At 32.0% G+C, this 24,850-nt stretch overlaps 3 protein-coding genes and 1 pseudogene across 5 annotated transcripts; 3 read left to right on the forward strand and 1 right to left on the reverse strand.

The window, feature by feature from the left end:
* Positions 1-334: 334 nt before the first annotated feature.
* LOC129303546 (serine acetyltransferase 1, chloroplastic-like) lies at positions 335-1,696 on the forward strand. The gene has a single exon (XM_054942922.1). It carries the CDS (start codon positions 432-434, stop codon positions 1,404-1,406), a length of 975 nt encoding a protein of 324 aa, XP_054798897.1. The 5' UTR covers positions 335-431; the 3' UTR covers positions 1,407-1,696.
* Positions 1,697-2,350: 654 nt separating this feature from the next.
* Positions 2,351-6,731, reverse strand: LOC129300583 (uncharacterized). Of its 2 annotated transcripts, none has more exons than XM_054939160.1 (4): positions 6,394-6,731; positions 5,974-6,033; positions 3,843-4,196; positions 2,351-2,814 (listed from the first exon to the last, which is right to left on the reverse strand). In XM_054939160.1, the coding sequence occupies exons 1-3, from the start codon at positions 6,643-6,645 to the stop codon at positions 3,885-3,887; spliced, it is 624 nt and encodes a 207-aa protein (XP_054795135.1). In that variant the 5' UTR covers positions 6,646-6,731; the 3' UTR covers positions 2,351-2,814; positions 3,843-3,884. The 2 variants fall into 2 exon arrangements, with proteins under 2 accessions (XP_054795135.1, XP_054795131.1); XM_054939156.1 differs by having other exon boundaries at positions 2,351-2,850.
* An 8,544-nt stretch (positions 6,732-15,275) lies between these two features.
* Positions 15,276-17,617, forward strand: LOC129300714 (pectinesterase QRT1-like). Of its 2 annotated transcripts, none has more exons than XM_054939303.1 (5): positions 15,276-15,869; positions 16,097-16,292; positions 16,430-16,633; positions 16,907-17,021; positions 17,240-17,617. In XM_054939303.1, the coding sequence occupies exons 1-5, from the start codon at positions 15,571-15,573 to the stop codon at positions 17,359-17,361; spliced, it is 936 nt and encodes a 311-aa protein (XP_054795278.1). In that variant the 5' UTR covers positions 15,276-15,570; the 3' UTR covers positions 17,362-17,617. The 2 variants fall into 2 exon arrangements, with proteins under 2 accessions (XP_054795278.1, XP_054795271.1); XM_054939296.1 differs by having other exon boundaries at positions 15,277-15,869; positions 16,907-17,142.
* Positions 17,618-18,524: 907 nt separating this feature from the next.
* On the forward strand, positions 18,525-24,749 carry LOC129298007 (desmethyl-deoxy-podophyllotoxin synthase-like; annotated as a pseudogene).
* The last annotated feature ends 101 nt before the right edge of the window (positions 24,750-24,850 follow it).

The raw sequence follows: 24,850 nt of genomic DNA on the forward strand, positions 1-24,850 counted from the left end.
GATTAAGTATATAAATTTTAAATTATATTTAAAAAAGTATTTTTAAAACCTTATATTTTTTAAAAAAATAAAATGATAAAGTATTATTATTAAATTTTATCAATATTTATAGTTTTATTTTAATTTGTTATACAATTTGAGACGGAATAAGTATTGCACGAAAAAGAATTAAATACAATGGCATCTGATGACCTGGCAATGCAAAGCGCGCTCACACTACGAAGTTCAACTGTCTTGCGCCTCACGCTATGCCTTGACCTTAACTCTGCTCTCTTTCTTCCCCCATACATGTACGTCCATACGTATATATATATATATACATATATATATGAAAGAACATTCATACTTTTCAATTCAACAACGATTCAATTCTCTACTCTCTTCTTCAACACCCACTGAATTCACTCTCTCTCTTGTTCGTTTCAATTTCAATGGCTGCTTGTGAATGTTTAGGCGCTTCAAGGGTCGGCTTATGCGAATCTGATCTACTTTCTCGGATTCCAAACATGCGCCACACCTCCGATCACTCCTTCAACTATGCTAAATTCTGTCGACCCATTTTCTCTGATTGTTCCTTAATGGAGGAATTTCTCGATGATGATCTCTGGGCGAAGATGCAGGAGGAAGCAAGGTCAGATGTGGAACGAGAGCCGATTCTGTCTTCCTATTACCACGCTTCGATTCTGTCTCACCAATCGCTTGAAATCGCATTGGCCAGTCATCTCGCCCTCAAATTGAGCAGTTCCATTCTTCCCAGCGGAACCCTAGTAGATCTCTTCGTTTCCGTCCTTGATGAACACGAAGAAATTGTGGAAGCTGTAAAGTATGATCTGAGAGCAGTGAAAAAGCGTGACCCTGCTTGCATTAGCTATGTCCATTGCTTTCTAAACTTCAAAGGCTTTCTGGCAATCCAAGCTCACAGAATAGCTCACCAATTGTGGTCTGAGGGAAGAAACGTGTTGGCCATTTTGATTCAGAACAGAGTTTCTGAAGTATTCGCAGTGGATATCCATCCAGGAGCGAAGATTGGAAGAGGGATTTTACTGGATCACGCAACAGGATTGGTGGTGGGAGAAACGGCAGTGATAGGGAACAATGTGTCAATTCTGCATAATGTGACATTGGGAGGAACTGGGAAGGCTTCCGGAGATAGACATCCCAAGATTAGTGATGGAGTGCTGATAGGTGCAGGGACTAGCATTCTGGGGAATATAAAGATTGGCGATGGTGCTAAGATTGGTGCTGGTTCTGTGGTTCTGAAGGATGTGCCTTCAATGACCACTGCAGTTGGAAACCCAGCAAGATTGATAGGAGGGAAGGCAAATCCTGTAAGGCTGGGCAAGATTCCAGGCTTCACTATGGATCATACTTCACATATTTCTGAGTGGTCTGATTATGTTATTTAGATGCTACTTTTCAACCATAAGGGCATGTGGATGGATATAAAGGTGTTGTTTTACATATTAAATGATGTTGTGGGGAATAATCGTTTGCTTCATAAGTGAGAATCCACGTTCTCCTGTTAGCAAATTGACTTCCCTGATGGGGAAGTGGGTACTGCCGTATTGGAATCAAAAGCGAAGGAAAGTTTAACTATTGTGATGTTTGATGGTGTAGACTCAGTTTTTATCAGGCATCTACATGTAACTTGATTATTACGGCGGCTATGACATTTATAAACAATTTATTACACTCATTTCCCGCTCTCAGTGATACATGATGACGTCACTCGAGATTTGCTAGTTCCTTAGTTTCAGTTGTGTCAAGTTTGTTTGGATGGTGAGGATACGATCTTGCTTGGAGTTGGGTACACATTGAATTCAGTAAAAATACATAAAATAGCCTTATAATTTGATTCATAAACTAGCCTTATAATTTTCTTTTCAAAATAAAATCCCAAGGTTTCCCCAAATTTTTGGAGGCGATTTCATTCAAAATTGATTTTTTAGATAATATTTAGATTGGTGAATTTAAATTTAGATTTTAGATTTAAAATCTCACTTAAAATTCTTTATTTGAATAGCATAAAGTTTTAAATTCAAAGACAACGAAAAGAGAGAAACTAGAAATGAAAACGAGATGGAAATAAAAGAGTTAGTGAAGCTAACATTCAAATGATCAGGATATATGGAATATTTAAATTACAAAAAAATTATAATAAAATATAAAAATACCTACAGTACATCCAAAGTATTAATTATCTTTCCCCGCCCAATTCCTGTCGCAACTCAGGTGTGACAAATTTGTTGTCAATACGGTCACATGGACTCATGGGTTACGTTATTAATCAAAGTGAGTGGGATGTCACTGTTCATATGCGCGAATCAGCGATTCAACAACAGAAAAATAGGATCATCAAATCCGGAGGATAAATAAATTCCACCTGGGATGACTATACCAGACTCCGAGTAAAATAAGCATAAAAACAGTAATCTACAATTTCACTTGAGATTAAAATATGTACTTCATCCATCTCCGCAGCTACCAGTAGAACTTGGAAAACTAGCGTGGTAAACATAAAACAGTAGAGAGCTTGTGCAATTGTATGCCTCACATTTAGTCCACCACCAGCATTACAATACACTATACTTCAATAAATAATTAATTAAAACAGAAAGAGACTCACTAACAATATATAATTAATGAAAGCTGAAAGGGGTGTATTGAGGTGGTTTTCATTCAAAATCAATATTCCCCTGGACTTCTCATTATGCTTGGCCGTTGATGTATATATTTGACCAATTTTTACACTGCTCAGCACACCTGCTCCACTAGTTACACTTTAATGCTAATTTGGAAATGATATCCCCTTCTCTGCCAGAAAAGTGTTCCCATGAAAAATTTCAACTCCTTTAAAGAATATAAACATGCAAGGAAAAGGAGGAAAAAAAAAAATCAATAATGGCCAGAAACTGGATAAGATAGATAGTCATTGCAGGGAAAAAAATATTAGCAAAGGTCACCACAGCTGAAGAAGACGGTTATATGGGCTCATGACCAAATAGTATTCAAGAGTTAGAATAAAACAGACTCGCCTAATATATCTGGACTTGCTTCACAGCAATAGGTGGGTATAAACTATAAAGAGGATTGAAGAAACATCATATGAAATCAACCCTGTTACTAGAGCTCAGAAAGCAATGAAATGCATATAAAACAACAGAGACAGGTCCCAAACAATAAGGGATTTGAACACGAAATTCAGCCAAAGTAAAAGTAAAATTAAATTTTATTGATGCTTAATGACTAATCTTCCAACAACATCATATAAACAGAGTTCAACAGGGGAAATTAGGTGTGGAAGATTGGGATGGACTCATGTTTGGCTGATTGCAAATCGTGATTGCCTGATTGGAACGGGTGGTAAGATACTCAATCCCCTAAAGTAAGATTTTAAATTCAAATCCCATGAATAGGAAAAATATTAAGATAAGAGAGCTTTCCCCTCAATTGGAGCTCAATTTGGCTCGAATTTGGAATAGAAGACAGCACGATTATTCATAAAAGAATCAGAAAGCCTGACTATACAACTGCTTAGCTTCTTTTTCAAATTATAGGATACAGGGGAGCAATGCAGTCAACTTTTCATACTGATGAAGTCACCTGATGAGCACTATTTACTACAGGTCACCATTGTTCATTGTATCAGAATTTAAAATAATTGTATATGATATGTCCATGCCAAAGCAGACAGGGACTGGCTGAGAAACTAGGGGTGGACAGAAAGGAAAAACAAAACGGGCAGTTTATTTTCCATTTATAAAGGTCAAGATTCAGGATGTAATATATATATATATATATGACGCACAATTTCTGACAATTATAAGATGGATGAAGCTCACCTCGAGTCCATTACAATCAACAACCTGCAAAAGCAGATATTCTTAGAGTTTGACCTCCACATCAACACCAGCAGGAAGATCCAGTTGCATCAAAGAATCAATTGTTTGGGCAGTAGGATATAGAATATCAATGAGTCGCTGATGGGTTCTTATCTCGAAATGGAACCGGGCATCCTTGTTCACATGTGGAGATTTAAGAACACAATAGATTCGTTTCTTAGTTGGTAATGGTACAGGACCCATGGTTTTTGCATTGGTACTTTTTGCTGCATCCATTATCTGCTTGCATGAATCCTCTATCAGGGGAACCCAATAAGATCTAAGTTTGATTCTGATTTTCTGCTTTGGTGCCATCTGAGAATTGAAACAGACAAACTCATAAGATGAACTGATTTTCATAAAACTATAACAGAAACCGAAATATAGGTCTTGATATTATAAAATTTCGTGGTTTGAAACTTTAAAAACAAAGCAATACTTCAAAGTTCAAACATATCTTCAAAACCTTATGATATAGGACAAGTGAGGGAATGGGGGAGGGAGAAATGGAGAGAACCTATGGGAAGAATAGGCGGGAAATAATTTCAATCTTTACTCAACAGCTAAAATTCTAACAAATGAGAACCTCTAGGGCTATTTATAAAGCCGCATATACAATTATTAAAATAATAATAACCTAAGTTTTAAAATAAATGAAACCTACATAAGACAAGGTGAATGAAGGTAAATCCCAATTCAAAATAAATTATCAACCTAATTTTTAAAATAAAGACAATTCACAGCATAAAATAAACTTGATTAAGTTCTAAAATTTTGTACACCTAGCATATGTCTTTAGTTTTCCATCATCTTAGCGTGCTGTTTGGATTCTGGACCGTTTTTACTATCCATGAAGACTGGATTCCAAGAAACCGCATGTAAAACAGACCAACAGCCAATGGTGAGTTCACATTGATAATTACATTGATGAATATCAATAATCAATTTCAAAAAAAAGTGGCAACGTAAACAAGATGAAGCTTTTCAGTTGTCATGTAGCTGCATTAACATTATAAAGGCCCATATGCATGTGGTTGACACCAGGTCATGCAGCACACAGTTTTTTAGGCCAAAAACTAATACTAGAACAAATTCTACAATAGAAATCATCGGTTCAGTTCAAATGCACTAAATGTAATCTTCTTTTGGGTTACAAGTGGTTAAGCTGAGCTCCAAACCACATCAAATTTTCAATTTCACACTCATCTTGGCCTGAAGCAGATCATAGCTTCAAGTTAACAAGCAGTATAAATTTGGCATTTCAGACTTTGACAGCAAAAAATGTATTTTTTATGCCACTAGAAATATGTTAATATTTCTAGTGAGAAAAGTGGAACATATAACTTTGAGTCCGATTAAGAGAGGTAGAGGAAGGCCTAAGAGAACACTCTTGGAAGTTGTTGAACGTGATCTCTTAATTAATAATATTTCTAAAAGCTTAATAAATGATAGAGCACAATGGCGTCTTGCAATCCATGTAGCCGACCCCACCTAGTGGGATAAAGGCTTGTTGTTGTTGTTGTTGTTGTAGAAATATGTTAATATGTTTAGATCTGCAACTTTTTTTTTTCTATATTATTTGACACAACCATCCTGTGAAATTTGAACTCCTAATCTTGACCACTAAAGCATAAAAAAATTATTGGTCCTACCTCTCTACATGACATACTAAAGGAACAGCATGCAACTATATTCTCCAAGCATAATGAAATACTATATAATTTATACAAATTAAAATTTCAATTAGCTGTCCTTCCCTGATTCATCCTTGTCATAAATTGACTAACAATTGGCAAATCTACGTACCTTTGGGCATTTTCATCAATATGGATGCCAACTTTTCAAGGAATTATATTATACTTCTGATATGGAAGCATTTGTACGGGCTAATCATCATTCAACTTATTTAATTTAGCAACTGGCTGATTTATCAAACCTAATTTTCAGACAGAGTCATCTAATAGTTTCTTGACAGAATTTATTCAGTAACTTTGTCAAGGTAAATTGAATATATGGAATTTGACCCTCCAAATTTGATTAAGTGAAGCCAAAAAAGAAAACCGCAAGTGGACTAAGTTATTGATGAACATACCGCATCTGCATCTGCACCAATGCTAAGAGACGAGGTGCTTGGAGTCCCCAAGTCTCCAACCTGAAACATGAAGACATTATTGGAACACCATGCCATTTGACATCCAAATTTCACTTTATTCTCGAGTGAAAATCAGGATAATGTTGAAGGCCACACTATTTACCCGTTACTAAGATTTCTCAGAAGCAATATACTAGAATGGATAGAGTCATAAAGCCGAAAGAACATTGACGTGAGTTTCGCTTACTCTAAGGTAAATTAATATCCACAGATTTGCAGTATATGGCTTGGAAATAACAATGAATTCCGCAATTTAAAATTTTAATCAAGAAATTCAAAGTCTTCGTCAGAATTCACAAAAGGGAAACTCGTTACCAAACAAACAGATAATAAACAGATTGAAAGGCATAATTTACAAACCTCAAGGGTGGTGAATTCGGAGTCATCTGGGGTTTGTGGGGGAAGTTCAGCGGAATCTGGGGAATCCAACACTTCGGGAGCAGCATAAACCCTAGTTGATGATAGAAGGGGCTTTGAGCTTTGAAGCTTGAAGGTGTTAGTGCCAATGTGGAAGAAGGAAAAGGAGAAGTTTGCTTTAGAATTCAAGGAAGAAGATGAGATGAGTGAAAGAGAAGGAACTAATGACGAAGAAGATACAGAAGAAACAGCCATTGAAGCTCCTCTTCGATTCTTCTTTCGCTCAGCTTTCCCAGTGAACTCAAAGGTAATGTTCTCTTCGCTCTCCCAACGGAGTTATCCACAACTTTATTTTTATTTTTATTTTCTTAAATGAAGAGCCTATTACGGTTTTTTTTTTTTAATAAAAGGGAAGGCTAAGCCCAGTACAGCAAAATATATTTTAACATAACTTTGTGAATCGATTCTTGTTAAAATGGCCCAAGCATGTTCAAATGGGCTTCTGATAATGGGCCAGAGTCCATATTCTACAGAAACAGCCAGAGAACAGATAATCGATCAAAAATGAATTTTTTGGAAGAGGATAGCCTTTAAAATGACATTAAATTTTTTCAAGACATTAGTCTTATAATTGTCATACTATAAAGATAGTTTAAAAATAAAAAATATAAATAATATCTATTACAAAATATATATTTTTTATAATTTCATTCAATTTTTTAATTTAGACCTTATTTTTAATATTTTATTATTAATATATTAAATTTTGATATGTAACTAACAATATATAATATATTCTGAATTTATATGATTTATGTTAGTAATAATAATAAAAATATATAGCTAAAAAATTATTAAAATGAATTATGAAATTAAAGCTATTTAGGTCCTATTTAATTTCTTTTTTTAGAAATTATTTTTTATTTATAAGAGATAAAAAATATTTGAATTTAAATGTTTTCAAAATAGCTTTCATATGGAAAAATTTTATATTTTTATATTTTTTATTTTTAAAATATACTACATTTGACTATTATAAATTACTTTTAACTATAACCAATCATTATTAAATGTCATCACAATTAAACAATGGCAGCCGCTACTATGCCATTTCTTAACTCTAAATTTATTTTTAAATTAATATAACTAAATAAATTTTTATTTTTAAAAAATAATTTTAAAAACTGGTGTGCAAAATGGTTTTTTTAAAAAAAAAATAGAACAAAATTAAACAAACCCTTAGTGTAAAAACTATTGTAACCATTAATATATCAAACTATTTTATCTTAGTCAAACATAAAAGAAAAGGAAATTCAATTTTTGTTTGTTCTGAAACATTAATCTCATCTCAAAGAGGATAGGCACTTATAACTTCATCCGTAAGGATTAGAACAAATGGTCATCACTATTTTTCCTTTCTACAATTTGAGTCGGTTCAATCTTTTATCACTTATTGATTAAATCCTCTTTGATCAAATCAAAAATACAACTATACCAACCAAAACTGCACAAAAATAAAGTACAATGAAAATTGCTTAATTAAGAGAAGTAAAATGAAGATTAGAAGGAGTGAAGGATTATTTGTCATTACTAACGACAAATAATTCATAGTATTTGATAAGAAAGCAAATAACTAACGACTAGACATTTGTAGCATCATTGGCAACATTATCATGCATGATCCTCATCATTATCATCACAATCAACTACATCATTAGGAAGGTTTCGTTTAGAGTTTAGTCTGTAATTGCTTTCCTTAGTAATTTAGTCCTTAACCTTTGGCTTAGACGAGGAGAAAAATATGAAGGAAGGAAAGCTGGCAGGGGAAAAAAAAAATCCTAAAAATAGTAAAAGAAAATTTATTATTTTTTGGAAATTTTTCTTTCTAGTTTTCTTTTCTTTATATTTTTCTCTCTATCAAAACCAAGTCTAAGAGTTTCTGAAAAAAAATAAAAAGAAAAGAAAATTTAGGACCCTTTTTGTAAAGAATTTAGTACATTTTTTCAATAATTTGCTTTTCTTAATAGCTTAGTCCTTTAGTCATTAGGATTGACCCTTTAAAGCTTACTTACCTTTAAAGAAACATTCTCTCAAGCTATCCTAGCAACATTATAGGCATAAGAACAACATATGTCAGTTTAGTGAAAAGGGCTATAATTGTTTAAGTATGAGATTTTATATTTGAATATGTTTAAATGTGAAAAATATTTTTAAGAGAGTTAGAATTACTTCTAATTAAACCTAATAATATTTGAACTTGACCCAATTAGATATCTATATAAAAAATTGATGGGCATAAATGGATCAGGTGAACAAACTTGACCCACTATCTTAGATCTAATGTAAGGTGAGGCCGATTGCATAAATGTAAGGTGAGGCCTTTTTGACTACTCAACAAATTATAAATATTACTTCAATTTCTACACATTTATTTCATAACAATTATATTCCTTAGCCTTAAAACTTTTCCAAATAAGTTACTTTATTTAGGCTTAATTATTACAATGGCCAACATTTTTAATATTTATATATGTGACTCCATATGTTGAATTTTATTCCAACATAAAATGCTTATTTCCATTGAAAAATTCAAAACGTTTATACCATATTATAGTTTTGTTACATGCCATAAATTCATCACCTCATCTAATTCACTATATTTGATTATTTTATGAGTCTAGATCAAAGAAATCCAAATCTAAAATATCCCTCTTAATCTAGCAAGTCACAACATATATAATAATGTCTATGTGAGTCCTTCTAGTTGCCAATCTTCACGCATTTCTTAACTAAGGCAAACCAATTTCTTGTTTTAAAGATAAAGATTGAAGTTAGATCAATGTTGGGTCGAGGCCTAACATAAAAACATTTACATGTAAAAGACTTGCATTGATGGTGTAGGGAAAACGTAACTCCCCAACTCCATCATTACAAGCCGCAAAATTCAACTCAAAGCCAAAGCCTTTGGGTATAATATATCCGTATATGGGATTGTACGAAACTCTTTCATTATTAATCTTGTTTCCAATTTTTGCATTGCTCACTTCTGAGATTCCAAAGTTAAGTTTATCTCAGTGATGTCATTCATCTCAACCAAAACGTGAAAACTATCATTTCCTAGCGGGGTCCACTTTTCATATTTATTTATTTATTCTTTGTCTTGACAACTGTATATTATAAATCTGTTTGAAACTACTAAAAATTTCGCATTTTTTCCCATATTATATTTCGTTTGCATTTTTTTTAATAAAATTTCGTTTGCATATCAGTTGGGGAATATAAAATACAAACTTTCAATATGCTTTCAATATATAAAATGATTTTAAAAAAAATCCTGCCCTTGTGAGGATATGATGGTACCATGAGAAAGGGAGCAGGAGAGAACACTCTGGTATTTAACATCTAATAATTTAGATTCAAGTATTGTTGAGTTTAAAATGAATTCATTCTCTTAGTAAATTATTTTTCAATAAAAATACATAAAACTTGAAGCTGATATTTTATATACAAGGTACCAAGTCTCTTTTATTTAACTCGACTATTTTTTATACATAGTATATCTATAATTATTAATTATTGTCCTAGTTTTTCTGATTATGTTTCTATTATTTGCTACGAAAGATGTCATGGTAATTTTTCGATATCCACATTATTTTTGCATTTAAAATGAGCTATTACATTTTTGTTATCCTTGTTACTGACATGATAAATTTCCATTTATTTATTATATCTAGCGTTTACTCCTGTGTATTGCACGCGAGCTAATACTAAATGTATTCAAATGTTTTAGATTACAACTACATTGAATAGCTAAAACATCTAGCAATACTTCTACAATAAATTTCTAACATTACTATTACAATAATCATCAAGTACATTCATCGATTGCTCCTAGCAAGTTACAAAATACCTCACAACAAACTATATTTAATGTTGTTCCCTTACAATTACTATTACTATTATGCATAAGTATTTTCAATTCATCAACTGATTTTACCCTTGATAATATAACATGGAGTTGTCCTTGTGTGAAGAATAGTTTGGACAAATATGTTCTAACATAGCATAGTGATTAATCTTGACTCTTATTAATCTTATAGTCATAGAAAAAGATAACATGACAGGGAATTGTCTTTTTTACATAGAAAAACCACATACTTTTTGAAAGATTCATACTCATTCTATGTACTAAAACTTTTTGACCAGGCTATGATCCATTCAATGTTATGGTTTTAAAGACAGTTTTTTCAAGGTTGGTGATTCTAAGTCGAGTTCTGTTGCATAATGCTTGATCAATGTCCTTAACAACATCAATGTTCTATTTATGATGTTTTATGAAATAAGGGGGAAAATAGAAGTGATTCAAAGTTTGAAGACATGTCTTTCTTTTCCCCTACGTCCATATTGTAAGGGTTAAATTGATGAAAACTTTGTGGACATCAACAAGCTGGCAACAGTCACATCAAAAAAATCCGAAGTCATCCTCTCGAAAATGAAAAGATATGTTTGCATCAATGATACATTGGTTGAGTATAAGAAACTCGATATTCTTTAAACAAGATGAAGGGGCTTGAATTTTGTGCATAAAATATTAGATTAAGGGTCAAAAACATACCTAAAATGTATATAAGGAGTCACAAATGATTATAAATTTAATATGAGTCATTTATATTTTTTAACTTTAAAAAATTGTTGCTCCGTTACCTTGACATTAACTTTCAATTATGTGGGTCTCACATAAAATTTTTTAATATTTTTTATTATAAAATATTGCTTGTGGGCTTCAAATTATTTTTTTTTAATGGGTTAAGGGTCAGTTTTATTTTTGAAGTATACATGAAAGGTCACAAATGACCTTAAACTCAACTTAGAATTAATTTTATCCCTCAACTAATAAGATTTTTAAATTTATCACCCTACCATTTTCTTCATTTATTTTCTCTATTAATGAGGTCCATTTTAAATTTTTTTAATATTTTTATTATAAAATATTTAAGTAGATCTCACCAATCATTTTTTTGATATTTTTCTCCTTCTCTCCTCTCCCCTTCATTCGTTTGAATCAAGGTTGTATATTATCTAACAAGCTGAGTCTTTGTACAGAAGCTCATCAGTTGAGAGCAACATGCGCCCGGAACTTAATCTATGGCTAAAGATGCAATATGCACTCGTTGAGAGCAAAATCCTAAATAAAAAATGGGAAATATAGTGCCTGGAGGCTAGCTTTACATTACAAAATATCATTCAGATAGTTCGAGACCATAACTCAATTTATGGCCAAATAACAACTTGCACATAAGCATACTTCTTGCACTTCAAGTATGGCTCAAAGTGATCATAGTGCTAATCCCCTCATCTACATAGCCCATTCTTGTAGATTCAAACGTAGCATGGTTGTTTTATGAGATTTGGCTTTTTTTGGTTTGAAGATTGAATCAGTGATCAGCTTGTGCCTGAACGATAGCATTCAAAGATCCTTCATTCTCTCTCTCTTCCCATCGATCAACAACAATTCTAACTACTCTTACACGACCTTGATTCAAACGATTGAAAGAGAGAGGGGGGAGAGAAAAGGAGAAAAAATATTGAAAAAATGATTGATGAGACTCACTTAAATATTTTATAATAAAAAAAATTTAAAATAAGCCTCCATTAATAGAGAAAATAAATGGAGAAAATGGTAGGACAATAAATTTAAAAATCTTAGCTATTGAGAAATAAAATTGATCTCAAGTTGAGTTTATAATCATTTGTGATTTTTTATGTATACTTCAGGGATAAAATTGACCTCTAACCCATTAAAAAATAATGTGGGGCCCACAAGTAATATTTTATAATAAAAATATTAAAAAATTATATGTGGGACCCACATAACGGTAAGTTAATACAAGAATAACGGATCAATGATTTTTTGAAGTTGAGGGATATAAATGACACATAATTGAGTTTAAGATTATTTGTGACCCTTTATGTGCACTTCAAGCATATTTTTGATGTTTAACCTAAAATATTTAGCTAGAAGATTTTTCTAATTAATTAATTACCAACAAAAGTTCATCCAATTGGCAAATATTTGCCCATAATCTATAAGATCATGGATTCAAATCCATTTGCTAATAGAAGGACCTTATTGATGGACAATTTGCAAATATTATTGAAAATGCTCTTTCAGCTTCAAAGTATGTCCTAACTTTTATAAGCCGTCAAGACCCAATTCACTTTAGCTTATCAAAAGAAGCACTTGTGAATTAAATATGATAATACTTAGAGAAAACTATAGATAAGGACTTGCAAAAATAATTAATAATTGTTGAGGACACTAAAACCTCGAAATTGAATTTAAGTATTAGAGTCCTTTGACATAGTTTAAAAATTATTGTTATGACTAAATATTCTCTCCATTCAAAAATATAAGATATTTTTTAAGGAATTGAATGTTAAAAAATATAAGACATTTTTAGTCTTTAGAGATGTAATTATTGCTTTTTTTTAATAGTACCCCTATTGATAGTTATTTTATATTTATTATAGGATATTTAATAGGGGTAAATATGAAAAAATAGAATTAGTTTGAAAGTAGGTAATCACTTTATTTGAGAGTGAAATTAAGTTAAAAATACCTTATATTTTTAAACGGAGGGAGTATATCCAAAAAATTAAGTGACTAAATGAACATACATGAATATTTCAGTTAAAAGATTATTTTTTAACTGCAAAATAAAAAAGACCATAGTCCTGAAATTCAATTTTAATATTTTTGGTTAATAAATGATTGTCATTGATTAATATTTCTGCTGGTTCTTAATTGTTATGTACTTTAATACTTAAATAAATATGACTTAATTGCATTAGAATCGGATAATTATTTTAAAAAAAATGTGCGTGTGGGGAGAGAAATAGAATTGATGTGATAATGACCATGACAAGAAAAGACTTCGAAGCACATTGATGAGTACTGCTTATTATGCCTTTTGCCTTAAATGGCCACTGACTTTATAATCAATATCTGTTCCACGTATAAGCATTTGGCATGTTACACATACATATCCAACCAAAAAGATATGTACAAAGATATAGACCAAATACTTAAGATTCAATTCATACACGAAATAAAAATGATGAGATCAGAGTAGAACAATTAAAATGGAATGAAACAACTTAGTGGGCATGATACAAATTTTTAATTAGAATTAATTCTTTTCTTTTAAATTAATAAAGAGATTTTCTGAGCATCAATAGATTAAAACCAAACATGTATAAATATATGTTTGGTGCATAGAATGCAATGGAATGGAAAAGGGGGAAAAGGGGTGAAAAATATTTTTTACATGGATATTTTTTTAAAAAAAGCAATGAAAATACTAAATAATAACAAAGTTATCTTTGATACATGAACTAATATGGTTAATAACAAAAGAATATGGAAAATAAATTGAAAAGGACTCCAATGGCCTTATACTTAAAAATGTCAGGTAATGTTAAGCAAAAATAACAAGTTAAGAGATTATGACAAAAGAAAAAGACATATTAGACTATACAATATTAGTTTAAATTATAATATTTTATGGATTAAACCAAAATGTGCCAAAATTTCTTGTTTTACCTCATGGTCTTGCCACCTTTGTTTTGTCATACCCAATTTATCCCAAAAATATGTAAGTTACATAAATTAATACTTATCATATTTTGTGTATCACTTTATAATTTCATATCCACTTTTACTTTTTTTTTTTTTTCTATTTTCCTCCACTCATCAAAGATACCCTTAGAGCTATGAAAAATTGTAAATCCATTATTATTATTATTATTGTTATTATTATTACGCAGCAACAGCTGCATTAGTTTTTCCCACTCAATGCTTTGTGAGGTCACTGCTCTGCAACTTCTCTGGTTCATTCTCCCAAGTTATTGACTTCTTTTACGATTTTTGTTGTGTAGATTATTTTACCATTTATTGTTTTGTTGTATTATTAATAACCATTGAGCCAACCTACCTTTTCTTTGCATAAAAAACTGTTTATGAGGATACACTTCGACCCATAACTATTTTTTCAGGGAAATTTTAAAGTGGATTACTTAATATTTTTTCGATTTGAAAATTTTTTATGGCCAAATTTCGATTTGAAATAATAAACTATACGCTAGTTCCATGAATAAAAGCCAGTTTCAATGTATACATCATTTTACAAATTTTTTGGTAAAAAAGAATTTTATGAATTTTAAGAACAATTAATATATATTTTTTTACCTAAAATGCCCCTGAAAGTATATTAATATTTCTTTCCTTTGCTTCATCAATATGGTCCGTTCCCCTTACATTAAATAAGGACAAAGTTTGAAAAAAAAATTGAATTTTAAATATTTAATTAACTATTTTTTTGGTGGGTGCACATTCAGTAAAAATATACAGATGTGGTAGATTAATTGAGAAATTTTTTAATGTTATGAAATTATTGTTAATTATAATGTTAAGTAACTTAAATTTCAAAATACAAACTTAATTAATTAATCTGTGTTATATTCATGATAAATTATAGGACTGTTCGAGGCACTATAATTGTAGCAAACTTTTTTCTTTAACATTCACTTTACTACTATTAATTATTTTCTAGAGTAGCAGTAACCGAAGAGACTGTAAAATTACAGCACATGATTGGAATTTGCAATCGAAGAGATTGTGAGAATTAAATGAGACATTTAAAACGCCAATGAAGAAAAATAATTATTCCGGGCAAGCAACTCATTTCATAACCAATTGCTTGCCGCACTTCTTGTTACCAAGTTCTGTGAAAAGCCTCAACTTATTAACTTATAAATACCATCACCTTCTTCTTTATGATGAACTTTAAAAGTATCTCACAGATCAGATCTTCAAACGCTCTTTCTGCTTCATTCATTAGAACCCCAAAACTTGAACCCCATACACAGCCTTTTCATGTTTCTTCAATCACCATTTTCTTGCTTGTAAATTTGAACGTCTCTTTCTTTGTGTTTCATTTCATAACATTCAATTCAAGTCCTCACTCAACACCAAAACGCTTCACATCCAAAATATATACGTTACTTTATATATAAGTCCTGATTCCTGTAGTGCTTGCTTCCCATTTGCTCTTCGTTCATCATCTTCATGCTCTGTGAGATTCTGAGAGACCGCAAGAAGAAGGTGGTGGGGTGGTGACGATGATAATGGGATTGTCATCAGAGTTCAGAGTTTTAGCTTTGTTTGCTTTTGTAATTTCCTTGGTGGGTTTATTAGCAGCAGAAAGTGGTGATAATGGGTCTGTGAGAGATTACATTACATGGGATGATTTGACAGTGGACGAAAATAGCTTAGCCTCGCAATCTAAGAGTGATCTTCAAGTTATTGTGGTTGACCAGAATGGTAATGGACATTCCTCTACAGTTCAAGGAGCTGTGGATATGGTGCCAGATCATAACACAGACAGGGTGAAGATATACATTTCCCCAGGAACTTACAGGTTAGACATGAACCCTTTTAACTTTTTTCGGTTTTTTCTCCTTTTAATTCATCAAACCCAGTGATCTATCATATATAGTCAAAAAACTTACTTCAGTCCCCTGATGATGATATTCTCAGGTACTGAATTGATACAGAAATCTCAAACAAGAGAAAGCATTTCTGTCATTACTCAATAGTGTTTTGTGAGCAAACAAAGCTGATTTCTGTCATTTCTGTAAAATGCAGAGAAAAGGTGTTTGTGCCGAAGAACAAACCATATGTCTCATTCATAGGGAAAAGAAATCAAACACATGGTGTGGTGATTACTTGGAACAGCAAGTCATCAGACATAGGGTCAAATGGCCAAGAGTTGGGGACTTATGGTTCTGCAACTGTAGCAGTAGAATCTGATTACTTCTGTGCAAATAGGATCACATTTGAGGTGAGAACTAACCTTTTTCGTTACCAAATTGATAGGAACAATACCAGTTCTAAAACAAAATCCAAAAAAGATAAACTCTGATAGTAACACTGGGAAAAAAGATTGAAATTTCGTAAATTTTATGGGGTTGGTTGCAGAACTCTGTAGTTGCACAGGCTGGTGGACGAGGAATGCAAGGAGTAGCATTGAGGGTAGACAGTGAGAGAGCCATGTTCTATAAGGTTAAAATATTGGGAACACAGGACACTCTTTTGGATAACACAGGAACTCATTACTTCCTCAAGTGTTTCATCCAAGGAAAAGTTGATTTTATCTGTGGCAGTGCAAGATCATTCTATGAGGTAAGTTTAGGTTATTTCAACTTGCATCCATATTTCCCTATAATTTTCCTTCAAACTTTTCTTGTGTAGTTGTAGAGAGATAGACTGAGGAATATGAGGCTTCAGTCTATCTCTTTTGAACTCTATACAACAATAAGCTTTAATTTATTGGGTAAGGTTAGCTACATGAATTGCACAATACCATTATGCTTAGTACAAAAGATATACTTGCATATCAGTGTGCATGCTTTTTGAGTGTGATGCTGACGCTTGAGGTCGGTATTTGCTGACTAGGATTGTCGTCTCAAGTCAACAACCGAGAGCTATGGAGCAATTGCAGCTCATCACAGGGATACACCAAATGAAGATACAGGGTTTTCTTTTGTAGGCTGTTCAATCCAAGGAACTGGTAAGGTCTATCTTGGAAGAGCATGGGGAGATTATTCAAGAATAATATATTCAAACTGTTATATGGATGACATTATAATCCCAGAAGGATGGACTGAATGGAATCACCCTTCAAGAAAAAAGTATAAACTACTAAACCTTCTCAAATCCAAATTTTGCATTACCATAGTTCAAATGTAATGAGCCTAAGATTATTACTCAATCAATGTAATGTTTCAGGACTGCATTTTTTGGAGAGTTTCAGTGCCAAGGAAAAGGAGCAGATAGAAGTGGTAGAGTGCGATGGTCAAAATCTTTCACCAATGAGGAAGCAAAGCCTTTTCTGGACAGAAACTTCATAAATGGAGAACAATGGCTTAGATTGTAGCATTCATTTGAACCTCTAGAAGACACATTAGTCTTGATCATCTTCTACAAGGTCCTCTTCACTAGATTCATTGCACATAAGGAAAAGAAAAAATAAAGGCATATGCATTACCAAATGTGAAAAGTTTGCCTCTTATATTTGTCAAAGCTACATGTGAGTTACAAGTGTAGAGTTAGAAGTTCAAGTTGTATTTATCACAAACATTATAGAACATTTCATTATACGTTTCAGTTAAATTCCTTATGTATACCAGTAAATGAAGCAATATGAAGAAACTGACTTCAATAAACACTAAAGGCCTTGCCCATTGAAAAGCAGAACTCTGCACACCGTGTAACTTGAAGGCACTTAAGGACATCACGGATATTATTTCTTTCTTTCTTTTTGCATATTGCACCGAATATTCTAGGCTTGCACAACTTGAGTTGAAGGGACTTAACGGAGTCTTGATTAATCTGAATCGAACACTTGTGAGACCCTTTTGAGTGGCAAGCTCTTCCATCAAGTATTTAACATGACTTCTGACCCCCCAAAAAAAAGAAAAGAAAAAGTATTTAACATGAGTACATTCTTAAGATTCGAACTCGAAACTTGTATACTACTGGTATAATTCCCTTGCCAGTTGAACTAAATGCTTGGTAAACTTTAAGAAACGGACAACTCAAATTTCAACCGGGCATGATATGATTGAAGAACTCTCCTTGCTATCAGAAACATCGCAAGTTCTTTTGTGTAGAAACTTTCGTGAGTTCTGCAGCAGCACTGCAGTCCTGCCCATACCCCATAATTCGCACCAGCATTCAATTCTTTATCATCATTATCGACATCACCATCTTCATTAAAGTTTTCATAATCATCGTATTCGTCATGAATTTACTACAACTTCCACAGATGTCAACGTTATCATCATTGAGCGCTTTTTTTTTTTTTTTGGGTTTCTCCTTCCGCGTGTGGGATTGCAATGATGGACCCAATCCACATTTTCCATGTCCTGATCACTGGATTTATTACCAACTGAAACTAAACTACATCAAAATTCCAAACAAAGTGGTATTATGATACAGAGGTCAAACAAATATATATATATATATATATATGGATTCCTCTCTTTCTCTCCTAAGTGAAGTTGCCAGCTGATTTGTGTGTTTATTATTTGATGCATCGATTCCCTCTTTGCACCAGATCCAAGGCTCAGAAAGTATCACTACTTTTATTTAATCGATAGTTGTTCTGTCGCTGTTGTCTTAGGCCTGCGAATTATATCGTGTTTCTCCCATGGAGGTTCTCTTCCTATCATCTCCCTTCTTCGTGCTCATTCTTATCATCTTCATCACGGCACTGTTTCTCAAAGCATCAATCAGCAGATTCAGAAACACATCATCGAAACTTCCCCCAGGGCCATGGAAGCTTCCAATCATAGGAAACATACACAACGTTGCAAGCCACAGACTCCCCCACCACAGATTCAGAAAACTTTCCGGAAAATATGGGCCTCTGATGCACCTGAAGCTTGGAGTGATGTCGGCAATGGTGGTTTCTTCTGCAGAAGTGGCTAGAGAGGTTCTGAAAACCCACGAAACCACCTTCGCTCAAAGGCCTCCCTTAGCCGGTGCTGATGTCGTTGCTTATGACCTCACCAACGTTTCTTTTTCCCCTTACGGAGGCTATTGGAAGCAACTCAGGAAGATTTGTGCGTTGGAGCTTCTCAGTGCCAAGAGGGTTCGATCCTTCCACCGCATCAGGGAAGAAGAAGCCGTGAATCTCGTGAGGTATAAAAAATATATTTATTTATTTAAAAAAATACAACAGTAATTTTATGTACTGTGATTTTTATTTCAGTGTTTTCTGTCCTTTAATTTAAACAGTTATTACGTTAGTGTTTGTAATTTTAAAAAAGCATATAAGAATCTAATTTGCACTACAGATGGACTTAATTTGGCTAACATGTATTTAATTATGTTAACCTCTTAATCTTTATGATTGAGATTTCTAAACAAAGACTTTTAAAACTTTTCCCCTTCATTTTTATTTTTAATCTGCGCTGGTTAATTTAGTTCCATGTTAACGTATTTTTTTCCATGACAACAAGGGAATTAATATAATTAAATACATCACGGGAAAATAAACTTTGTTAGTATCATTCATCATTTTTATGAATATTTTTAAAATTATAAAAACTAATATATTACAAATAGATCAAACAAAAGAGGTTGGAAATAATAAAATAAAATTATAGGAATTAAAAAAACACAAACAAAATATAGGAATCTACATATTATTGTATTTTTACTATTTATTTTTAAAAGCCTAAACTAGGTTTGATTGGGAGGAGTGGAGAAAGAATTTTAATAAATTTTTTCTTTCCTTATTTGATTGGAAAAATAGAGGGCTTCCTTTGATTGATTAAAGCATAATTCATGGGAATCCCTCTCCTTCAAAGTGAAAGGATTTGGAGGGATTTTCCTGCTCCCTCACCTCCCCTTTTCTTCTCTCACCTCTCTTCTCTTAAAATTTCCTCCTCTACCTCCCTCTCATTAGGGTGGAAATAGGTTAAATTGAGTCTATTTATGTAAATAAAATCTAACAATAAACTTAAACTTAAGTAGAGCTAGTAATATAAATTTATTCATGAGCTGTAGATTGGCCTGTAAATGATTGTGGATTTAATTGGACATATTGGCATAACCCTTATCCTGGCGGGTTGTGTTTCTGCTAAGCCACATAACCCACAGCAAATTAGGGGGTTAGCCAAACATATTTTATTTTATAATTTTTTTAATTTAAAAAATTACAAATTCACTTATTTTTATTTTTTTAGGTAAAAAAATTATATTTCATCTTAAAAACTAATTATCCAAATAATAATTAAAGTCCTTCTAAATCATTAAAAAAACACAATGCAAAATTAAAATACATTAATATAATCCAAAATAAATATATACTCCATCACAAATAAATATAATAAAAGGTTGAAATTACAATACAAAGCTTAAAGATAAATTTTGCAATGGAAAAAAAAAAACAGAGAGAGAGCATAAAACCTGATAACACACACACATAACATAAAACCAGTGACAATACAGTAAGCTCTCTAGTAACTTATTTTTAGATGCTTTACTATCATATATTTATATTCTTTTTTGAAATAAGAATTTCTTCCCAAGCTCTAGGCACGTGGAAAAGCAAATTGTTTTCAAGTAGGATAGCAACATAAAAAAAAAAAAAAGTGATTAAGCCGTGTGCTATGAGTTTAAGTTATGTGATGCTGGTCAAAATCATCCTACATTTAAATGAATTCATTTTCTACATCATAAGCCACCACTTTTTGGCAGGTTGGCGGGATGGACTCGCAAGTTTAAACTTTAAACTTAAGGCCTGATCAAGTTCGACCAAAGTTTGAATAAATCAAATTGTAAGCTTGTGCAAGTTAATCGATCTGTTTTAATATTTTAATAAAATTTAATTTAATTATATTATGATATATTTTTATCTTACTTATATTTATATAATGAAGGAAATGATATTTACTTATATTTATGATAGTAGTTAATTAATATAACATAAAATAAAGTTTTTCTTTATTTGTCATTTTAATTTCTAATATAAAAATAAAATTTTAAAATAAATTTACATAATTCATATTAATTATATTTGGGTTAATGAGCAAAATGGACCTTAAAGTATTGCGTGAAAAGTGCTTTGGACCTTGAACTTTTAAAATGTGCAAAATGGAACTTGAACTTTTAAATTCATTGTAAATTAAATCTTATCATTAACTTTTTGTTAATGCTATTCCTGTTCATTGTATTGTTCACCGTGGGGTTCAGACAAATGCTGATATGTAGTCTCTTACTAACGTATCATTTATTAATTAGCACCACAGATCCTACACTATTATGATAGTAGCGTCTTAGATCAAATTACCGTCACCATTTATGTATAGAATGTTAACTATTATGTAGATCAAATTAGCTTTAACGTGGTTTGCTATGGTGAATGCATCGTTAGCCTTAGTGAATGACCCATAATTTTGTGAAATGACCTTTTTGCCCCCCTTTTTTGTAATGTTTTCTAAATGATTGGTATCTTATACTTCTGTATACTCTATAACTCTAATTTAATCTTATTTTGAATAATATTTATTTATTTAATGGTAAAAACTTAGGATCCTATTAGAAAAGGAGTTTAAATATCATATGATTTTAATTAACCAATTAATTTGGGTTTTAAATTCGTTGATGAAATTGTCAACTTTCATATCCATTGTCTGTAAAATTCTTTGATACTTAAACTTCTTTTCAAATAAGATCTAAGTTTTTATTATTAAATAAATAAACATTATTTCAAATAAGACTATATAAGAGTTATAGAATATACGAAAGCATTGGATACCGATCATTTGAAAAACATTACAAAAAAAGGGCAAAAAATATCATTTCACAAAATTATGAGTCATTCATCATAGTCAATAATGCGTTCACCGCGATAGACCACGTTGAGGCTAATTTAGTTTACATAATAGTTAACGATCTATACATAAATAATAGGGATAATTTGCTTGAAATTTCCAACCTCAGGGTTTAGGATGCTACTCTTATAATAATTTAGGATCTATGATACTAATTAACAAATGATATATTAATAAAGAACTACCATGTCAGCATTTAACTAGGCGTCACAATAAATAGTAACAATGTTAACAAAAAGTTAATGTTAGGATTTAATTGGCTATGAATTTAAAATTTTAGAATTCATTTTACACAGTTTAACAGTTCATGATCTAGGGGACTTTTTGCATAATACTCCAAGTTTTATTTTGCTCATTAACCTATTACATTTTTATTTTTATACCATATTATGTATATTTATATAAATAGGTAAGCTTGATAAGCCTATTGGCCAGGTTTTAAGTAAACAAGCCTGGCCCATTTGCTTATACATCCTTCTTCATAAGCTTAGGCCAAACATGTTTGCTTAAACAAGTTACGTCAGTCCACTAGTGCTATTTCTATTTTTACCCTCCCTTAAAATCTGACCTTTCATTTTCCTCCTTTCCTATTGAACCAGGTAGACTCAGTAACTTTTCTTGTGTTAGCTATGAGATTTAATTCATTAATAAACACTTTTTCAACTTTGGTAATGGTGCTCCAAAATGAGGTCGGCAAAGAGTGATTATTAACAATTTTCAGGCTGAGAGATAATAGCTCACTTGAATTAATGGACAATTGGTGTCCGAAGTCATATTGACTAGAATGGAATTATATATATAGGATATTTTAAGTAAATTGATCTTAATTTTCACCTCAATATCTTTTTTTCCTGGATAGTGTCCCTTATCTCATTTAAATGTAAGATTAGGAAATGAGTTAAGGCTCGATAAGTCAATCCATTTAGCATGTCAAAAATAGTAAATTAGGTAGCTAGTTTGCCAAGTTACATTTATAAACATGGTTGACCTATATTTCCTTCACATTTTGATTTTTTTTTATTTATTTAATCAATTGTATTCTCATTCTTTCGAACAACCAAATAGCTTTTTTAATCTTTTCTCATGATATCAGCCACTTATACTAATGAACAATATCATTAAATTTTCAATGTGAATTTTTTTTTTACCCTTTTTCCGCACTAGGTCTCTTTCTGCAAAAGTTGGATCTTGTATCAACCTTGGAGATGAGATTTTCTCCATGACATATGCTATAACTGCTAGGGCAACTTTTGGTGAGAAGTGCAAGGACCAAGATGCATTTATCTCTGTAGTGAAAGATGTCATGAAGTTAGCTGCAGGTTTCAATATTACTGATATTTTCCCTTCACAGAAGTGGCTTCATTGGATCAGTGGAATGAAACACAAATGGAAGGACATTCATCAGAGGATTGATACCATTCTTGAGAACATTATCAGAGATGTGCAATGAATAAGATTGGTGATGAAGAAGAAAGAGACAAAGATTGTCTTCTTTTTGTTCTTTTGAAATTAGAAGATAATGATGCCCTTGAATTTCCACTATCAAAGACCAACATCAAAGCTATTATTTTGGTTAGTATGATCATACATTTCTACTTATAACTAATCAATGGGTTTGGCTGTATATATATGACCTGTTGGATTTGAGTCTTTGCCCTTGATCGAGAATCAAATATTAATTAGTATTTAATATAATTTATTTTGATTAAATTATTTTTGACTTGAGTCAAGAATCAGACTTTATTCTTGACTGAATTCGAGATAACCTAATCTTCAAGATAAATAATATACTCTATCATAATGAGCAAGGATTTATCATGGAACGAGTTCTTAATTTATACCAATCACCCACACTATAAATAGAGGAGATTGACTAAAGGAAAAAATTAGGACACACAAGAGTTAAATACCTCTTCTCTATTTACTCTCTTCCCTTTTTTTTTTCTCTCTAGTGTCTCTTAAAAAAAAAACTCTAGTAATCGAGTGCACTGCTACATTCTCGGATTCGGTATGTCTCTCTCCCAACTCTATTTAATTTATGAATGTATGATTATTCAATTATTTCCTTCATGATCAAATTTCAAATGACAAGATTAATTGTATGTATCAAAGAATTTCTTCATTGCATATTATTATTTTACACATTCAAGAGACACACACATATAAGTTTGAAGCAATAATTTTATGCAGGACATGTTCATAGGTGGAAGTGAGACATCATCCACAACCTTGGAATGGACCGTTGCAGAATTATTAAAAAACCCTGGAGTCATGAAAAGGGCTCAAGAAGAAGTCAGAGAAGTTCTTGGAAGCAATAAAGGACATCATCATGTCAATGAAACAGCTCTCACAAAACTTGAATATCTTAAAGCAGTCATCAAAGAAACTCTGAGATTACACCCACCTGCTCCTTTACTGCTCCCAAGAGAATGTAGAGAAAGGTGTGAAGTCAATGGATACACAATACCTGCAAGAGCCACAAGCTTTGTTAATGCATGGGCAATTGCTAGAGATCCCAAATATTGGACTGAACCTGAGAGGTTTTATCTTGAGAGGTTCTTGAATTGCTCCATTGATTACCAAGGGTCCCACTATGAGTTCATTCCTTTTGGTGCTGGAAAGAGGATTTGTCCAGGCATGTCTTATGGAATAGCTAATATTGAGCTTCCTCTTGCACTCTTACTCTACTACTTTGATTTGGAACTTCCTTTTGGAACTAGTCATGAATCTCTTGACATGGCTGAGTGTTTTGGCACTATAGTGAGAAGGACGAATGATTTGTTCCTGGTTCCTATTTCATATAACACTGTACCTATCATTTAAGGATACTTATATGGCAAACCTGATCAGTTGTTGTGATATACAAGTTTCTGTGTTTGTGATTTTAGTTTACAATTGTTCCAATGAATAAAAAGTAATAATTTCACATTATTGTTGTTGGAGAATACAATTTTTTTTTTATATCAAAAGCAAGTCGAAGCTTGAGGAGTTAAAG

Source organism: Prosopis cineraria, unplaced genomic scaffold (assembly GCF_029017545.1).
Source record: "Prosopis cineraria cultivar Desert tree isolate PC_DT_omini unplaced genomic scaffold, ASM2901754v1 PC2, whole genome shotgun sequence".
NCBI lineage: Eukaryota > Viridiplantae > Streptophyta > Magnoliopsida > Fabales > Fabaceae > Prosopis > Prosopis cineraria.